Source organism: Rhinoderma darwinii, chromosome 1 (assembly GCF_050947455.1).
Source record: "Rhinoderma darwinii isolate aRhiDar2 chromosome 1, aRhiDar2.hap1, whole genome shotgun sequence".
NCBI lineage: Eukaryota > Metazoa > Chordata > Amphibia > Anura > Rhinodermatidae > Rhinoderma > Rhinoderma darwinii.
In genome coordinates, this window is record NC_134687.1 from 83,770,402 (window position 1) to 83,791,760 (window position 21,359).

General features: G+C 42.5%; 1 protein-coding gene across 6 annotated transcripts in view; it reads left to right on the plus strand.

Annotated features, from left to right (window-relative positions):
* Positions 1 to 21,359, plus strand: part of PCM1 (pericentriolar material 1) — a 186,187-nt gene that overhangs the window by 153,272 nt on the left and 11,556 nt on the right. For all 6 annotated transcript variants that reach the window (XM_075860140.1, XM_075860145.1, XM_075860142.1 and 3 more), the window contains 3 exons: positions 7,518 to 7,652; positions 11,688 to 11,882; positions 20,823 to 20,885. In XM_075860140.1, coding sequence (XP_075716255.1) covers positions 7,518 to 7,652; positions 11,688 to 11,882; positions 20,823 to 20,885 — 393 coding nt within the window. The remainder of the gene's footprint in view (positions 1 to 7,517; positions 7,653 to 11,687; positions 11,883 to 20,822; positions 20,886 to 21,359) is intronic.

Consider the following 21,359-nt stretch of genomic DNA (forward strand, 5'->3'; position numbering starts at 1 on the left):
GTAAAAATAAGAAAATAAAAGATTTAAAAGTAATAAAAGTAAAAATCCCCCCTTTTCCCTTATCAGTCCTTTATTATTAAAAAAAATATATAAACAAACAAATAAACTATACATAATTGGTATCGCCGCGTCCGTAACGGCCTGAACTACAAAATTATTTCGTTCTTTATCCCACACGATGAACGCCGTAAAATAATAATAAACCGAACCACAATCACAATTATTTGGTCACTTCACCTCCCAAAAAATGGAATAAAAAGAGATCAAAAAGTCGTATGTACCTAAAAATGGTACTGATCGAAACTACAATTCGTTACGCAAAAAATAAGTCCTCGCACGGCTTTATTGATTGAAAAATAAAAACGTTCTGGCTCTTAGAATAAGGTAACACAAAAAGTGAATGATTGTTGACAAAACGTATTTTATTGTGCAAACGCCATAAGACATAAAAAAAAAACTATAAACATAGGGTATCGCCGTAATCGTATCGCCTCGCAGAATAAAGTGAATGTCATTTATAGCGCACGGTGAACGCTGTAAAAAAAAAAGAATAAAAAAACAATAGTAGAATTGCTGTTTTTTAGTCACCACGCCACCTAAAAATAGAATAAAAACTGATCAAAAAGCCGCATGCACCCCAAGAAAACTGCAATGGATTCCTCAAGGGGTCTAGTTTCCAAATTGGGGTCACTTTTGGGGGGTTCCCAATGTTTTGGCACCACAAGACCTCTTCAAACCGGACATGGTGCCTAATAATAAAAAAGAGGGCTCAAAATCCACTAGATGCTCCTTTGCTTTGGAGGCCGGTGCTTCAGTCCATTACCGCACTAGGGCCACATGTGGGATATTTCTCAAAACTGCAGAATCTGGGCAAGAAGTATTAAGTTGTGTTTCTCTGATAAATCCTTTTGTGTTATAAAAAAAATAATATAAAGAGGATTTTCTGACCAAAAAAAAATGTATATTTCACCTCTACTTTGCTCTAAATTTTTGTGCAACACCTAAAGGGTTCATAAACTTTCTAAATGCTGTTGTGAATACTTTGAGGGGTCTAGTTTCTAAAATGGGGTATTTCATAGGGGTTTCTAATATATGGGCCCCTCAAAGCAACTTCAGAACTGAACTGGAACCTAAAAAAATAAATAAATGAGGCAATACTTCCCTTCTTACATTATATGGATAATGAGCCGTGCCCACCCCGAGATGACCCCAGTTTTGACCGTTTGTATAAACGGAGACCCCTATTAGACCGTTCCAGTGCCCGGTTTTGGCAAGCATACACCCCCGAGAAGTGTATTTCTATTGATGAGTCCCTGGTACATTTTAAAGGGAGGGTTCAATTCCGCGAGTACCTGCCGGGTAAGAGGGCAAGGTATGGCGTGAAGATGTATAAGCTGTGCGAGAGTGCATCAGGGTATACCTACAGGTTTAGGATATATGAAGGAAAGGCCACCCCCAAACCAGACTGCATCCTGGACTACAATAGGTACATGGGAGGGATGGACTTGTCAGATCAAATCCTGAAGCCCTACAGCGCCATGCGGTGTGGTATAAGAAGCTGGACGGGCACATCATACAGATGGCTTTGTACAATGCGTACGTGCTACGTCGATGTGCAGGCCAGACGGGAACTTTCCTGGAATTTCAAGAGGTGATTATCAAGAACCTAATCTTTAGGGACCAAGAAGGGGGGGCACCCAGTACTTCTGGAAGCGGGGCCACACGCATCGTACCAGGGCAACACTTTCCAGGAGAAGTTCCCCAAACTGGCAAGAAGGGAAAAAGTCAAAAGAGGTGCAAAGTCTGCTATAAGAGGGCGATAATGGATGACACAATATATCAATGTGACACGTGTCCCGAATAACCAGAGCTCTGTATGAAAGAGTGTTTTAAAATTTATCATACATCCCTTGGTTTATAATTTACCCCAATTTTACTTACCCTGATGCACTCCGCACAGTTTATCCCCCCTCGTCTTTCCCCTCTGAGCCCTGCTGTGTGCCCTGGCAGCTGATAACAGCCACATGTAGGGTATTGCCATACCCGGGAGAACCCACATTACAGTTTATGGGGTGTAGGTCTCCGGTCAAAATGCTCACTACACCTCTAGATGAATGCCTTAAGGGTGTCGTTTTTTAAACGGGGTCACTTCTTGCGGGTTTCAACTGTACTGGTACCTCAGGTGCTTCTGCATACATGACTTCGCACTCGAAAATCCCCAGTAGGCCAAATGGTGGTCCTTTCCTTCTGAGCCCTCCCATGGGCCCAAACGGCAGTTTATCACAACAAATGGGGTATTGCGGCCCTCAGAACAAATTGCGCAACAGAATGGGGTATTTTGTTTCTTGTGAAAATAAGAAATTTTCAGCCAAAACTACATATTTGAAAAAAATAATTTTGTTTTCATTCCCAGCCCAATTCAAATTAGTTCTGTGAAAAAACTATGGGGTCAAAATAGTCACAACACCCATAAATGAATTCCTTGAGGGGTGTAGTTTCAAAAATGGGGTCATTTGTGATTGGTTTCTATTGCTTTGATAGCTCTGGGGCTCTGCAAATGCGACATGGCACCCGAAAACCAATCCAGCAAAATCTGGACTCCAAAGAACACACAGCGCTCCTTTCCTTCTGAGCCCTCCCATGGGCCCAAACGGCAGTTTATCACCACAAATGGGGTATTGCCGCATTCAGGACAAATTGGGCAACAAAATGGAGTATTTTATTTCTTGTGAAAATAAGAATTTTTGAGCTAAAATGACATATTATTGGAAAAAATATATATTTTTTTAATTCCCAGCCCAATTCAAATAAGTTCTGTGAAGAAACTATGGGGTCTAAATGGTCACATTACCCATAAATGAATTCCTTGAGGGGTGTAGTTTCCAAAATGGGGTCACTTCTGGTGGGTTTCCATTGCTTTGATACCTCTGGGGCTCTGCAAATGCGACATGGCACCCGAAAACCAATCCAGCAAAATCTGGACTCCAAAGAACACACAGCGCTCCTTCCCTTCTGAGGCCTCCCATGGGCCCAAACGGCAGTTTATTGCCACAAATGGGGTATTGCTGCACTCAGGAGAAATTGGGCAACAAAATTGAGCATTTTGTTCCCTGTGAAAATAAGAAATTTTGATAAAAAATTACATCTTATTGGAAAAATGTCATTTTTTTAATGTCACAGCCCAATTGAAATAGGTGCTGTGAAAAAACTGTGTGCTCAAAATGCTAACAACAACCATAAATGAATTCCTTGAGGGGTGTAGTTTCCAAAATGGGGTCACTATTGGGGGATTCCTACTGTTTTGGCACCTCAACACCTCTTCAAACCCGGCATGCTGCCTAAAATATATTCTAATAAAAAAGAGGACTCAAAATGCACTAGGTGCTTCTTTGCTTCTAGGGCTTGTGTTTTAGTCCACGAGCGCAGTAGGGCCACATGTGGGACATTTCTAAAAACTACAGAATCTGGACAATACATATTTAGTAGTGTTTCTCTGGTAAAACCTCCTGTGTTACAGGAAAAAAAAAATGAATAAAATTGAAATTCCGCAAGAAAAATGAAATTTGCAAATTTCACCTCCACTTTGCTTTAATTCCTGTGAAATGCCTGAAGGGTTAAAAAAACTTTCTAAATGGTGTTTTGAATACTTTGAGGGGTCTAGTTTTTAAAATGGGGTGTTTTATCAGGGTTTCTAATACATAGGCCCCACAAAGCCACTTCAGAACTGAACAGGTACCTTAAATAAAAGGCATTTGAAATTTTCTTAAAAATATGAGAAATTGCTGTTTATGTTCTAAGCCTTGTAACGTCCAAGAAAAATAAAAGAATGTTCAAAAAACGATGCCAATCTAAAGTAGACATATGGGAAATGTGAACTAGTAACTATTTTGGGTGGTATAACCGTCTGTTTTACAAGCAGATGCATTTAAATGTTGAAAAATGCAATTTTTTCAAAATTTTCTCTAAATTTTGCAATTTTTCAGCAATAAACACTGAATATATCGACCAAATTTTACCACGAACATGAAGCCCAATGTGTCACGAGAAAACAATCTCAGAATCGCTTGGGTAGCTTTAAGCATTCTGACGTTATTACCACATAAAGTGAAATATGTCAGATTTGAAAAATGGGCTCTGAGTCTTAAGGCCAAAACTAGGCTGCGTCCTTAAGGGGTTAAAGTCCAATGTGTCACGAGGAAACAATCTCAGAATCGCTTGAATAGGTGAAAGCATTCTGGAGTTATTACCACATAAAGTGACACATGTCAGATTTGAAAAATAAGGCTCTGTCAGGAAGGTCAAAAGTGGCTAAAGAGGGAAGGGGTTAAAGAGAGCCTTTCATCTGCCAATACATGTGCTCCTGAGTGCAGCATGTAATGGGGAGGGCTGCACAAACCCTGCAGTGCTTTTACATTTTTTTCCTACCCTCCTCCAATATTTAGTTATCGGTGCCGTTATATTTGGCACCTGATATTTAAATAACCCTCTGAACTGCGTGTTTAGGCAAGGGGGCGTGTAATATTTCTATGACACTGTCCAATCGGCTACGGACAGAGCCACAGCAGGAGCTGAAGAGAGCGTGTGTGTGCGTGCAGCTCGGAGCTGTGCGCGCGCGCTCTCACTCTTCAGCGCTCGGTAGACAAGGACAAGACTGTGTGGTCTCTCGCGAGACATCACACAGTCTTGTCCTTGTCTCCAGAGAGCTGGTGAGTGAGAGCGGGCACGCACACACTCTCCAGCTTTTGCTGTGGCACTGTCTGTAGCTGATTGGACAATGTCACAGCGATGTTACACACCCCCTTGCTTAAACACGCCCCATTGACAGTTCAGGGGGTTATTTAAATATGGGGCGCCAAATATAACGGTACCGATATCTAAATAATGGAGGATGGTACGAATAAAATGTAAAGTGCCCCAGGGTTTGTGCAGCCCTCCCCATTACATGATGCACTCAGCTGCATGTTCAACTGAAATTATTTACAGCAGTGGACATCACGCCTTACATTTAGAAAATTCCGCAGTTTTCATGTTCCAAAATTGTCAAAAAATCTTATAGTAATGTTAAAAAAAAATAAAAAAATTGAAAGTCCCATTAACCCTTTCATGACCAAGGGTCAGTGATACCCCCTGTGTCCAGGTCAAACTTTCCATTTCTGATATGCACCTCTTTAAACGATAATATCTTTGCAACCGCTTTGAATATCACAACTATTTTTACTTTGATGCATTTTCTAGATTAGTTTAATTAATACCATGTTTTCAATTTTTATTAGCAGACAAATCCGTAAAAATGTGAAGAAAAAAAGTTTTTTTTGTATTTTTTTTATATATTTATCTATACTATATACTATATATATATGTATATAGATAGATATATGTATACTGTTGCAGCTCTATAAAGAGCGTAAAGAAGACTAAGTGTTCATCTCCACTCACAGCGATCCAGGAGAGAGAAGATTACTAATTTTTATAGAGCTGCAACAGTATACATATATCTATCTATATGCATATATAGTAAATTAGTCGTCCTCTCTCCTGGATCGCTGTGAGTGGAGAGTAAAGAAGGCTAAGTGTTCAGAGCTACTTGAAAAGTTTGTTTAGCAAGCAAACTCTTCTATGATCACCATGGTTAGACCGTCATGTTGATCATCCGCTCATTATCTGCCCAGATAACGAGCTCTACTGGCTCCGTTATTTCTAGGCAGAAGCCAGGGACCGAGGGGCTAGCACGCGGGGGAGAGCCAGGGGACAATAGTACAGCACTACTTCAGTGTGAGCAGCGCTGTACTTATAACCTTAGTTTCATTTTTTTTTAAAACATGGTTGTTTTATGAAACTAAGTGGAAGAGGTGCTGGCACTTGTAGAGAGAGCCGACACATGGATCGCTACAGCGCTGCTCACACTAAAACAGCTCTGCACACATTAAATCCCGTCAAACGTTGCCAACGTCTTTATACGTGACCACTGCACAGGGGATCGGCAGTTGGAACGTATATAGCCGTATGGCAGTCGTAAAGGGGTTAAATTCACTTTTTATTTATTTATACGCAACAAGAGCTTCTTACAAGTAGCCAAATTCCAAACCACCTTCACAATGTAAACCATTCCGAATAAGTTTGTCCTCCTTTATCCTTGTACACTGGAGCTTTATAAATCTACTATATGTGGCATAAGTGACTTATTTGTTTGAATATTTGCATCAGAAGGTTTTTACCTTTTAGGAGCATCTGTTGCAATTCATCTCCTAGTTTACTTGGTATTCTTTACTCCTTTCCCATCTGTCTCATCCAGCTGTTTACCACATGTCGGTGTCAAATTTGTTTCATGTATATAAAACTTATATATTTCTACATTAAAGTGAATCTGTCATGTCCGTGCCACATTGGCGCTCAAATCTTTTAACCTGCTGTAATAAAATGACCAGCTCCTTGAACGGACTGGCCGGCTTTTAATACATTCACCTCAAGCATTCTAAAATAAAGTTATTGAACTCAAATTAATGTCTTTCTCAATTTAGTGCAATTTTTGAGATCCTGAAATTGCTGAAATCCCCATAATGGTCTTCCATGTCACATCCTAGCTCTTATGCGCTCATTATACAACAACTCTATTGCCTATGTTGCTTGGAAGTTTTAATGGTCTTTAGCCCCCCTTTTATCCCAATATTACTCATCATGGATCCCCCCCAAAATTAGCAAAGGTGTGTCCCCAGAGATGAAACCTGAAGCTCCTAAGCCTTGATGCAAAATCTGTAGCGGGGCCCATTAACCATGAAGTGCCTTGTGTAATATTCCTGACTCCTTGTGTGGCAGTGCGCACAAGTCCCGGGTGGAATTGCAGCCAGAACACCCCCCATAGTTACAGCCCCGGATGTCTTCTCCCTCCAGGTGACACCGCAGCAAGCAGATTTTTTTTTCATGCCTCCCTAGTGCCAAGTCTCACTTCAAAGATTGTATGGAAATAATATGTCAGTACTTTATAATGATGATTATTCATCACACTCCTTGTTAGATGTGCCAGTAATTGACACACAATGCTTGCCCAGCATACTGTCGAGGGTGCATATCCATGAGTGGTTTTTATGGTACAAATATCTGGAGAAGTCGTGGTCTATGGCAAAAGTGTTTTTTTTCCTTTCCTGGCTATTTCATAGCCGTTGCTCTGAGTTGTCCTTTTATCAGAGAAGTTGATCCTTTTTATATGTGACAATTGGCTTTGTTCTCTACATGACATTATTGATTTGGAGATCAGCATATGTTGGCTTATTTGCCACTGGACAGCCTGATATTCGCTTGTGTTGTCAAATATGCCAAAATGTGACTCTAAAGATGAGGTACAATATGGTGGCGCTTTTCGTCACCCTGCCCCCTCTTTTAGTTTTTGAGACACCTGCAGGAGAACTTGGAGAAACAACAGGTAACATTAAACTCTTGCTTTTATTGTGACTGGGTACATTGTGTAAATTGTTCACATGCTCCGTGCCATTTGCTGAAGGCTTTTCTTTGTGGCTTTGCAGGAACACATGGAGGAAGTCTGCTCTCCTCATCTCCTGACTTCTATTAGGAGAATGGTTCTGACTCTAACCCAGCAGAATGATGAGAGCAAAGAATTTGTGAAATTCTTTCACAAGCAGCTAGGGAGCATACTACAGGTATGGAACGATGTTATGTAGCTCCATTATTCTTTTAGCTGATAATTGAAAATGATTCTTTCAATCGTGTAATTTTTATTAAACTTTTGGTAGTTTTTGTACACAAAGACAAAATAACAATCCTTCACCGATCACACATTTTTTCTTTTTTCTAATTATAACCAAATAGTGAAAGAATCTTTTCTTCTAATCTGGTTTTATTTGTTGATTGTAGATATTTTCTTTCTTGTATTTTCTGCACATGATAATGGGGCAGCCGTCTTGCCTGAGCTTCTGTTAACAGCATTCAGAGATATGCTTTCCAGTAGCCACATGGACCATAGGAAACCCTACTATGAGAGTTTTCGAGGCATGTTGTGTGACTGTGCAGAGGTCATTGTAAAAAACCTTCTTGTTTTTTTTTTCTTGTTATAGAAGTGAGCTATGTAAGTAACAGTAAGGCCTTATTCACACGACAGTGTTCGGTCAGTGATATACGCTGCGTGACGGCCGCATTTCTTGTACCAAACACAGTTCAGATAGCCGGGCTCCTAGCATAATCGTTATGTATGCTGCTGTGAGTCACTGTCTCCCCGCGGGTCTACTGTCTCGTAATGAAAACAATCTTCAGTACAGGACAGTTTTTCCACGGGGAAGCAGTGACACCTAGCGTCATACGTAACTATTATGCTATGAGCCCGACTATCTGAACTGTGTACGGTCCGGGAAATAGGGCCAAAGTGCGGACTGTATATCACGGATTCAACACGGTCGTGTGAATAAGGCCTAAAAACAAAAGTGTACTAAATTGTGTGATGATCTGTGTTTGTCTTCCTTGAAGTGATGTCCCGGTTCCTTTTAGGCTTCTAAACTATATAGAAATGGAGATTTGTTATACCGGACATTATATGTGACCGCATCACTGGGGAAAAAAAATCCCAACAAGAAGACCAACAAGAAAGTTTTGGAGACTTTAGGGTTAATTGGAATTGATGCATTCTGAACCTCTAAAGAGCACACAATGTGTTATGCAGTGGAATCTTATTCATATTCATATGCGCGGAGACACGGGCGCGCGCGCGGAGACACGGGGGCGCGCGCGCGGAGACACGGATACATCCCATTGAAAAGTGGAATGAGAACACCCAGTTATCAATTTATTCATAATTTTCTAGGAGGAATAGCCGGAACGGCACAACGCAGAGTTCTAAGAAAATATGCTCCAGACTAGTTATTTCATGGGGAATACAAACAGGGCCGCCCTTAGGTTGGGTGGCGCCCTGTACGGGACTTTATTGCTGCCCTCCACAAACCAGAACCTAACCATATATATATTGACATATATATATATATATATATATGTGTGTAGGTAGAAAAAAGCAGCACTTCAGAGAATTCAAGTATCACGATGCTATGTGTCCTTGACCGTCGTCCACACGGTCCTGAATTGGATACACAAACGAGGAAATAGACGCAGCACTCCAAAGGTAGTTGCAAAGCTAGTGGTTTATTCTCCCATGTACAGAAATAGCTACGTTTCGGTCCTTTCAGCAGGCTTGACAAAGGTCCTGCTGAGAGGACTGAAACGTCGAGAGACAGATATCGAGAGGGACCGATATCGACAGGAGCATATACAAATAAATAAAGGCACATATGTAGATGTGTGTGTGTGTGTGTGTATGTATATATGTGTGTGTGTGTATATATATATATATATATATATATATATATATATATATATATATACTCACACACACACACACTTTCACATACAGACCCTTTCGGAGTACAAATAATGTAGTAGGTAGTACATGCAGTCCTACAGTGTGTAACACCACAGATCACATCCACTACATTATCTATACGGAGTTATCAAAGTGTATTATCTGCAGCCCTATGTAACACCACAGATCACACACTAGGATAACTTTACCCACACTGGAACATATAAACACACACACAAATCTATACACACTTACACAGAGACATATATGCACATGCAGACACACACATTATACATGATCCTTTTTTCCTGACGTCTCCTAAACAAACGTCGGCCGAGCATCTAATTCACTTTTTTTTTTTTTTGCAAAGTTCGGCTGACGTTAGTCTGTGTATGGCTACCTTTTACCTTTCAGTCGTGCTCTGAGCAGATAAATGGATACAATTGTATCCAGGCTAGGCAATGCTCTGTGAGCTAAATCTAGTAGCTGCACAAATCTCTCAGGTAGTTTGCTACAAGTGTCAGTGTTGAGTCCAGGCTGTTTAGGTCATGGTGCATTGTCTAGACTGGATACAATTGTGTCCACTTCTCAGCTAATAGAGCAGGACTAGCTATGTACCGGTTTTCTGCCTCTGAATGTTCAAGAGTGTTCTCATTCACTGACGGCAAACAAATGTTTTGAAAATAGTGAGGAATTGAAACACAAATGGCCATATTTATCAAAGCTGTCTAAAAGTAAAACTGAATTTGTTGCCCATAGCAACTGATCAGAGCTCAGCTGTGCTTTTTCCAGAGCAGTTTAACCCCTTAGTGACCACTAATACGCCTTTTTACGTCGGTCACTAATGGGCTTTAGGCTAGGCTGACGCCTTTTCACGTCAGCCTAGTCTAAGTCCTGCACGGGTCTCCCGTGCAGGCAGGAGCCGGGGCTCTGCTGTCTGATGACAGCTGAGCTCCTGCTCCAACGCCCGCGATCGAAGTTTACTTCGATCGCGGCCGCTTAACCCGTTAAATGCCGCCGTCAATAGCGACTGCGGCATTTAACTTTGTTTACAGAGGGAGTGAGCTCCCCCTGTCACCCATCGGCGGCCCGCGAATGAAATCGCGGGTCTCCGATGGGGTGTCATGGCAGCCGGGGGACTGATAAAAGCCCCCAGGTCTGCCCTGGACATATGCCTGTTAGGACGCGCCGGAGGCACGTCCTAACAGATTGCCTGTCAGATTTACACTGACCGGCAATAATGCTCCGGTATACGAAGTATACCAGAGCATTATAGCAGCGATCGGAATATCGCACAGTAAAGTCCCCTAGTGGGACTAATAAAATAAGTCATCAAAGTGAAATAAAGATTATTAATAAAAAGTACAGTAAAAAAATAAAACCATTTTTTTCCATAAAAAGTGGTTTTATTTAGTAAAAGTGTAAAAAAAAAAAAAGTACACATATGTGGTATCGCCGCGACCGTAATGACTCCATTAATAAAGTTAATATGTAATTTAAACCGCAAAGTGAACACCGTAAAAAAAAAAACCGCAAAAAACCATGACGAAATTGCAATTTTTTTCCATTACCCCCCAAAAAAGTCATAATAAAAATGAATCAATAAGTCCCATGTACCCCAAAACAGTACCATTCAAAACTACGTCTTGTCCCGCAGAAAACAAGCCCAAAAAATCACTACATTGATGGAAAAATAAAAAAATTACGGCTCTTGGAAAGCAACGATGCAAAAACAAATAATTTTAGTTCAAAAGTGTTTTTATTGTGCAAAAGTCGTAAAACATAAAAAACCTCTACATATGTGGTATCGCCGTAATCGTACCGACCTCACATGTTATTTACGTCGCATAGTGAACGGCGTCAATTTAAAAACGCATAGAACAATGGCGGAATTTCAGTTTTTTTTTTATAATCCCCCCAAAAAGGTTAATAAAAGTTAATATAAAAATTATATGTACCCAAAAATGGTGCTATTAAAAAGCACAACTAATCCCGCAAAAAACAAGTCCTCATACAGCTATGTAGACGAAAAAATAAAAACGTTATAGCTCTTTGAATGCGACTATAGAAAAACGAATAAAATAGCTTGGTCATTAGGGCCTAAAATGGGCTGGTCACTAAGGGGTTAAGGAATGTAAGCTGAGCACTGTTTGGTTTCTGTGGGCAACAAATTCAGTTTTACTTTTAGACCGTTTTGGTAAGTGGTACCCAAAGTGTATGAGGAAGTAGCAGATCTTTTCATTTATAGATTGAGCATTGTATACATAAAACTTAAAATCACTAAGTGCAAAGTACGTAACTATGGAAACCACAAGTCTTTTGTGTTTTGTAGGATTCATTGGCAAAGTTTAACAATAAAAAGTTGAAGGACTGTGGAGAAGATCTTCTTGTTGAAATTTCGGAAGTGCTGTTCAATGAGTTAGCCTTTTTCAGGCTGATGCAAGACCTGGACAATACCAGCAGCTCAATGCAAAGCAGAAGCCAACAAATATCTGATGCTGATGTTTTGCAGTCTTTCTCGAAAGAGGTTGATAATTTTAACTATTTAATATACTATATGAAATGTATGTCACATTAAATTATTTTAGAGGTTGTGGGTAAAATGTGCGTGTATTTTGTTTTCTTTGTACACAAGCTTTAATTTTAGAATAAATATGTAAAGATCTCTTTAAAAAAAAAAATGTCTTAGGCCTCATACACCCTTCCATCACCGTTTTCAAAGCCATTTTCCACGGATCCGTGTGTCTGTGATTGGAACAACCCGTTCACACTATGTACACGATATTGTGAGTGACGCACATGCTATTCCCTGTCCAGCGGGTTTCACTGTCCAGGGTGCTGAAAGAGTTACTGCCGATCAGTGCAGCCCTTTAACTCTTTCAGCACCTTGGACAGAGACTACCGCTGGACAGGAAATACCATGCGCGGCGCTCACAATATAGATCAATGGTTCATTAAAAAAAACTTGCAACAAAAAAAGTTACTACTTACCCAGAACTCCCTGCTTGCCTGCTTCTTGCTCAAGTCCGGCCTCCTGAGATGACGTTTCAGACCATGTGACCTATGATTGGCTGCAGCGGTCACATGGTCTGAAACGTCATCCAGGGAGGTCGGACTGGGTGTCAGAAGAGGGACGAGTCACCAAGGCAACGGCCGGGGTACGTATGAACTTATTTTTCTTTAATATCGCTGTGTTCCACCACTGATCAGCAGCCTCTTCTCTCTATCAGTGCTGACAGAGAGAAGGGGCTGCCGATTAGTGCAGTATCTTTCTGTATGTGTACCTCTGGCCCCCCGGCCGTTGCTAGGCTACGGCTCCATCACACACGGACGGTACACGGATGCCTTCCGTGTGCCTTCAGTTTTTTTTTGACGGCCCCATTGACTTGCATGGGCCTCACGGTCACGGAATCTCTGACCGAAGTAGGACATGCTCTACTTTTATCGGAACGGAGTAATGGGACCGTCAAAAAAAAACTGAAGTGTGCATGGCCCCATTGAAATGAATGGGTTAGGGTGCTAGCCGTCTGAAAAACGGCTAGCACCCTGAAGAAAAAGACTGACGTGGGCATGAAGCCTTATTGTAAGTTTTAGCATTTAAAACGTACTTTTATTTCTTTCCTTGCAACCCGACGCTCATAACTTTTTTGTATGACGTAGTTGTGTGAGACTTTTTCTTTTGCGGGTCGAGTTGTACTCTATGTAAGTACCATTTTTTGGTAAGAATACATTATTGTCTAATTTCTATAAATTTTTATTTTGGCGAAAATGCAAGAAGAAAAGCAGTTCCGATGCAGTTTTGATTATTTATTTTTTTCTTACACCATACTCCGATCATCATAAATAATCTTATACATTTGTTGTACAAGTTGTTACGGTAATGGCGATACCAAATATGTATTATTTCATGTTTTGGGCCTTAAACTTTAAAAATTTTGGCCATGCAAATTATGACCTTTGATCGAGTCACAAGGATTTTCTAAGACACTATCAAGGGGCAGTCCCCCCTTCTCTTATTTATTGTGAATGCCGCATCAGAAGGTTCTCTTCTCTCCGCCGTTTGAGCGGGGCTGCGGCTGTGTGTTATAGCCATTGCCCCGCTCCAGATCGCGCGCAGACATAGCTGTTAGGATGAGAATGCTCGTCCTAATGCGCGAAGTACCCGCCACTCAGGACGAGTATTCTCGTCCTGTGTCGGCAACTAGTTAAAACTGTATTTAAAAATAGCAATTCGTTTTTATTTACATTTAATTAACGCTATCGAGTAGTTAAGACTGAAAGTACGATAATAAGCTTTTCTATCCAGCATACCCAGTCTTAACCCCATATTGTAAAATAGTTCTATAATCTTTGCCTGCCCGTTGAAATATGGATTGGTTGTAATCTGTTTAGTTGCAAAGTATTCACAATGGGTAAACTGTCTCTGCTCACTGTCACATTGATATTACTGCACATCTCATATATAGTGGTGGTGTAATGTCCGTGGCTGTGGGCTATCCGCTCCAATCCTCTCCTGACGCACGTCTGGACTCTGTCTTTATTGCGGCCTAGGTGGCCATCTCGTGCACCTGTGTCCCCAAAGATCCCAAGACCTAGCGTTGCTAGGAGTGACAACCTTTGGTAAGAATGGACTTCCGTCTAGATTGTCCTTACCTGTGACCATAGTGTCCGGCGAGAAACCGCATCAGGTCTCTGCGTATCTGAACTCTGGATCCGCTGCTAATTTCATCCGTAGAGACCTGGTGAACCTTCTGCAATCACCCACCACACGTCTGAAGAACCCGTTGACAATTGCTTCAGTGAACCTCTGCCAGACCCAATTATAGCTGTGACCAAGCCGCCGAGGCTCCAAGTTGGAGCCCTTCACGCCGAACTTCTGCCTTTCTATATGCTATCCAAAGCTGTTAACCCTGTGTTGCTGGGCCTGCCTTGGCTCCGACTGCATGCCCCAGTCCTTGACTGGAATTTTGGAGAGGTTCTCCAGTGGGGCCCTCAGTGTCAAGGTCGTTGCCTGGTGCAGATTCGTTCGGCTCAGCCTTCACTGCCTCGGTCATTGGCAGGATTGCCAATTATGCTGCATTTTCGGACGTCTTCAGCAAGAGGGAGGCGGAGACATTGCTTGTATTAATTTTTACAGGCAGTTTATTCCAAACTTCTCCTCACTGACTACTCCCATCTCTAACCTTACTAAGAAGGGTATGAACGCCAAGCTGTGGACTCCCGAGGCAGAGTCCGCATTTAATAGCCTGAAGCGTGCCTTCACGTCAGCCTCTATCCTCCATCATTCGGATGTCTCTCTGCAGTTCTCGTTGGAGGTGGACGCATCCTCTGTCGGTGCTGGTGCACTCCTGTTCCAGAGAGGTCCCAAGGGCAAGTCAAGGTATGTGGATATTTTTCTAAGCTGTTCTCTTCCACAGAACGCAACTACTCTGAGTTACTGGCCATCAAATTGGCCCTGGAAGAATGGAGACATCTATTGGAGGGCGCAGCTCATCCGATCCTGATTTTTACAGACCACAAGAATCTGACCTACCTCCAGACGGCCCAACGCGGCTGAACCCTCGTCAAGCCAGTTGGTTACTGTTCTTTACAAGGTACCAGTTTGAGCTCCATTATCACCAGGCCGACAAGAATGTGAGGGCCGATGCATTGTCCAGGTCTTTCGAGACGGAAGACAATTTTGGAGAGTCCACAGAATATTATTGATCCGTCTTGCATTATCTCTGCCAATCCCCTGCAAGTTGGGGACATTCTTCCAGGGAGGACTTTTGTGCGCCTGACTGATCGAGAAAGAATCTTCCGCTGGGGACACTCCCCTAGACTGGCAGGTCACGCGGGGGTCCGTAAGACCCGGGATCTGATTGCTCGTCGTTTCTGGTGGCCCACGCTGCCCAAGGAGATTATGGACTTTGTTTCTTCCTGTTCCGTATGTGCAGCCAACAAGGCCATCCACTCCAGACCTGCTGGTCTGCTCCATCCATTGCCTGTGCCCAATGCTCCCTGGCAGGATATAGCTATGGACTTTATTACGAACCTACCTCTCTCTGCTGGATGCAGTGCTGTCTGGGTGGTGGTGGACCGATTTTCGAAGATTGCCCATTTCGTTCCTCTGACCGGTCTTCCTTCTGCTCCTCAGCTGGCCAAGCTGTTCATCCAACACATCTTTCGCCTGCACGGCTTGCCGCAGCATATTGTGTCTTTAGCTCGAAGTTCTGGAGAGCCCTCTGCAGGCTCCTCGGTGTGAAATTGGACTTTTCATCAGCCTACCATCCTCAGTCCAATGGTCAGGTCGAGAGGATCAATCAGATCTTGGAGAACTGCCTACGCCACTTCATTTCCAAGCAGCATGATGACTGGGTGCATTTGCTCCCATGGGCAGAATTCTCCTACAATAATCACACCAGCGAGTTCACAAGGAATACGCTGTCGTTCATTGTTTACGGCCAGCACCCACAAATTCCTCTCCCGATGCCCGATACTTCTGAGGTTCCAGTGGCTGACTCCACCTTTAGAGACTTCCTACACATCTGGCAGCAAACTCGATCCTCCATCCTAATGGCAGTCGACCGCATGAAACGGAAGGCTGACACAAGGAGAAGAGAACCTCCTCCGTTTCTTCCTGGCACGAGGGTCTGGCTGTCTTCCAGGAATATCCGACTAAGGGTGCCATCATGCAAATTTGCTCCCAGGTTCCTCGGACCCTTCGAGATCCTACAGCGGATCAACCCTATCGCCTATAAGCTTCGGCTGCCTCCTACCCTCAAGATCCCCAAACTCCTTCCATGTCTCCCTCCTGAAGCCGGTGGTTCTGAACCTCAACACCAAGACTCCGAGCCCTGTGGTTGCCTCCAGCGGCCATTTAGACACCTTTTGAGGTTCAGGAGATCCTGGACACCAAAAAAGTGAGAGGAAAGACCTTTTACCTGGTGGATTGGAGGGGGTTTGGTCCTGAAAAAAGGTCTTGAGCCAGAGTTGAATCTCAATTCTCCTGCTCTTCTGAAGAAGTTTCTCTCTCGCTCTGGTCCCAAGAAGAGGGGGGATACTGTAATGTCCGTGGCTGTGGGCTGTCTGCTCCAATCCCCTCCTGACAGCCGCAGCCACGAGTCGGCAAGCGCTGGCCCCAGCCTCCTCCTCAGGAGACGCCAGCGCTCGCTTCCACTCAACTCAGCTGGATCCCGTTGATGAACTTTGACCCGTGAGTACCCTGGACTATAAGAGGGGTCCAGCCCCCTGCTTCTATGCCTGAGCGTTGTTGATGTTTCCTAGTTTGTCTATGTGATGGCCTCCTAGTGTGTTTCCTGTTCCCTGCATTCCATACCATCCTGGTCGAGCACTGTGCTTTGCCAAAGTCGTGTCGTGCTGTATTCCACGTCTGACCTGCTTCACCTCGTCTTATGTCTACCTGCTGCCTAGTCCTAGCAGAGCCTGCCCTGCTGCTGTCTGCACTGCCACAGGTACCGATACGAACTATAGACATTCACCTGCGCCCTGTTGGCCAGCTGCTTTACCGCCAAGGCGGTACAGCCCAGTGGGTCCACAGACCCTTCGTGACAGGTGGTCACTGTTGATATGTATAAAGAGTTGAGTAGGTATTGATTGTGTAGGGATAGGTCTCAGAGTGTTTGTTTGCTCCTGCTACAAAACTTTTTGATGCTAAAAGCAGCCACGAGGCATGATAGAAAAAATAATGCTAGACGTCAACCCTTGTAAGATTTCCTGTGGTAGCACAGAAGTACTAGGACCGTTAATGGAGATAGAGGATGGAACATGATCAGGAGACTCAATGCCCCACTTGTGTTTGACCTTACCACCAAATTTCTGTGCCTCCCCATGGTACTTGTACTCTGTTATCTCGCCACAACCACCCAAAGGAGAAAGTCTCTCACCTGCCTGCATGACATGGATCCCAGCTTCATGGAGAAAGAGGGCCCTGAGAGGACAGCAGCATGTGGGCATGCTGCATTAGAGTTCAGAGGAATGCATGGACTTCACCAATTTTCCTTTGCAGCCACTTGACGTTCCAAACAGTTCCTGGGTTGACAATTGCTGTCTGATTTTAAATATGTCAGATCTACAGAGAGGAGAGACTGTATCACATACAGCGTTTATCTCTCCTATTTACGTTCGACATCTCTCCTCTCTGTGTAATGGGCCCCACATATACAGCACTTCTTTAATATATACTCATTATCAGAACTTTCCCTTCAACAAGTAAGTTATCACACACAAAAACGAAGACCCCCTGCACACGGCTGTAGCTGTAATTCCGGTCCATGATTACGCATATGGTCGCCGGCGGACAGTAACCCGCATTTGCGGGCCGTGTTCCCAATATAAAGTATCGGAGCATGGCCCGTAAAATAAAAAAATAGGTCATGTCCTATTTTTTGTGGAGCCTTTCTACGGCCCGGACACCTTCCCGTAAATATACTATGGGCAACAGAAATGAACGGGTCCGTGCTTTGATCAAAATTATGGCTGTGTGCATGGGGCCTAAGGGACAATTTTGATAATACGCATATATTGAGGAATAGTTGTGCATGCAATTGCCTTATGGAAAATAATTTTCTCTTGGTATTTTTTTAGTTTGTTTAGCAAAAACAAGAAAATTAAGATTAAAATCTAGTAAGCGTTCATAAAATCTGGATTGTATGTTTGGGTCAGATCGCCCAGCCCTACCAGGAATTTTCTCAAACTTATAGACACATGTTTGACGATGTGCTGAATGGCACAAACAATCAGTAAATGTGTCATTGTAATCCCATCGGTCCTCTTGGTGTGAGCCCATACCGTGTTTTTTATTATGAACAATAGATTAAAAGAGTACATGATAAATATATTTCTTTTATGATATCACCACCCTATGCGTTACTTCAATTTACTAACTATATAATCCCCACCCTATCATGGAAAAGAGGAGATGACGAGACAAGGGAGAGGAGGGGGGTTGTTTAGCAACTCCTTTCATAAGGGAGCGTCATGGACACATTTATTCCTTGTCTCCTCATCATTAGTCTTATACCCCTGTCCCCTACATCATTTATGAATATATATCATCCATCCGACTTGTTTGAGTCCCAGAGTTTATGAAACCTATATAGCTTCTCTCCATGCATATATTTAAGTTTTTCAAGGAGACTTAAAGGGGTTTTCCCACGAGGGATATTTGACATTTATAACTCCCGACCATAAAGTCAGGAAGTGGCCGGGAGTCCGCGATAGAAGACAAGGCTAGAACGCGGTTTAGGGTGCCCCGTTCTAGAGATAGGTGCAGGTCCCAGAGGTGTGACCCGCATCTATTTGACATATCCTGTGGGTATTTCATAAACGTCCTTCGTGGGGAAAACCCCTTTGAATGATAAATGCTGAGCTGCATCTGTAGGAAGTGTCATATTCATCCCTTCCAACCCTTGGTTATTCGTTTCCTGACTTTTTTTTTTGTTAAGACATGACTTTCTTTGTGCAAGTTTGCCCTAGGCTCTGCTCAGATAGTTATTATACTCCATGAGAATTGTATTCTCTTATGTATGAGAGCAGGTATTGATGATCTGTGAGACCTATATTTGAGGCTAGTTTGAATATAACAGTTTGTTTGTGCTGTGGGTGGGTTTTGCATGTGATGGATGTAGGTGCACGGGACATGTAACCATTGAGATTAAATCACTGAACACAAGTTATTATATTTTATGCTTTGATCATGTTGCTAGTAACATGCACAATTGTCACTGGTTCATATAGTTTTTGAGTACTGGTGTGAATCAAAGGCCTGCTATTATTTTTTTTGTTAAAGAGTACCTGTCACTAGGTCATATAAGTTGAACTGGTTTACTGACCTGAATAGCGCTGTCTTCCTGATGCCACCATGTTTTTTCTTTATTTTTTTTTGTGCACCCCCGCCCCATCGTTCTGGTGATATGGCCCACTGTTGTGTTGGCTCTCTATATGGTAATTTGCTGTAGTCCGCCAACAGGTGAAGCTAGCTTCCCTGCCTCTAAGGGCTTATTTAGACTAACGTGATATACGTCCATGCAACGCGTGTGATTTTCACGCGCCTCGCACGGACCTATGTTAGTCTATGGGGCCGTGCAGACTGTCCGTGAGTTTCACGCTTCGTGTGTCCGCTGCGTAAAACTCACGACATGTCCGATATTTGTGCATTGTTCGTTTATCACGCACCTATTGAAGTCAATGGGTGCGTGAAAATCACGCGCAGCACACGGAAGCACTTCCGTGGAACGTGCGTGATTCGCGCAACAGCAGTAAAAAGTATGAATGAAAACAGGAAAGCACCACGTGCTTTTCTGTTTACAAACATCCAAACGGAGTGTCATAATGATGGCGGCTGCGCGAAAATCACGCAGCCACGCATCATACGGGGCTGTCACACGGAGCTGTTAAGTACCTTTTGCGCGCGCAAAACGCACACGCTCGTGTGAATCCGGCCTAATTCTGACCAATCAGCATGAGGCATCTTCAGGGTAGTTCGCACCCTGTTGGCTAACTACAGCAAATTAGCACATAGGACGCCAACACAACAGTGGGCCATATCTCTCAGAAGGGGAGGTCTAGGGGGAAAAAAAAAGCCGTGCTGGAGTCAGGGAGACGGCGCCATTCAGGCCAGATAAACTTATGACCTAGTGACTGGTCCTCTTTAAAATACAAACTTATATGGAATTAATGTTGTTCATAACATGATCTACTATTGACGAGGTAGCTTGACACCTTTTTCTTTCCCTCTCCCCCTTGCTATTAACTAAACTTGAATATCTGTGATCCTAATAAATAAAATTGGTTGCGGGATTTGTCTATTTGTAATTAAAATTATAATTTGTTGCTTATTGGAGTTTTTCCAAAAAGACTAATTCAAGGGCCTGTTAGCTGGGAACGCAGTGATCCTGAAAATGACCTAGTCCTGGTGCTAATAATCAATGGCGAAATGGTTGCATTTAGGCGGTCACTTTCCTTTGGGGTTATGAGGGCTGAGAGAGCACCTTTTTTTTTGGGGGGGGGGGTGTTTCGATTTATTCAATAGATATTTGTCACACATTTATATTGATTTTGAAGGGTGACACCGGGATCAGCCCATTTTTTAGGAGTGGTTGATGTTTCCAGCTGCCAGATCCCCATCAAGACTTTTATGAAATGTTGGATAGATTGTCAAAGTATTTAATTTTTACATCTAACCTTTCATGGGACTTGATCAATATATTTCAATTAAGGATTCCATGACAACCTTTTTATGATATTCTAATGTATAAAGTTCGACTCAATCCAGTACGAAATATGGAAGAAAATTAAAAAAAATTATTAAAGCACTTGACTGGTTGCAGTATTTGGTATCATCGTAATTCAAACATATATGCAAACCCTTTAGTGATATTTTCTGTGTGTTTTGGATCTATGCAAGTCTGTAAATTTAACACCAGGAATGCACAGTTTACAATTTCATTTTGATATTCTCTCTTAGGCAAGGAAAATGTTTGAGGATGAAGAAAGCACTGAAACCCGAGAGATTGATGATGAAGACAAGGTATCTATATGAGCAAATATTAACCCCTTTCTCCCATAGTAGACACAAACCTATATTTAGGTCTGAATAAATCTTTACATGTATCTGTGTGGTTGAGGTTACGTACATGTAGAGAACTCATTACAGCTAACAGTAACTAAACAAATGATTTCAGATTTCTTCTATTGGTTTAACATTTAGGCCTAGTTCACAGTTTTTTGAAGGCAGAAAAAATCTGCCTCAAAATTCCTTCTAGAATTTGAGGCAGATTTACAATTGCCAGCATTTTTTTTTATTTTTTTTTTGCTGCATTTTTTGCATTAACGCAAAAAAAACACTCTCAAAACAAGCGCTGTAGGTTTTTTGCGCCTCCCATTGATTTCAATGGGAGGTTAGAGGCAGAAACCACTAGAAAAAAAAAGCATAATGTTTTTTTTTTTGTTTTGTTTTTTTCTGCGAGCGGCCAAAAGCCACCCCAGGAAAAAAAAAAAACGC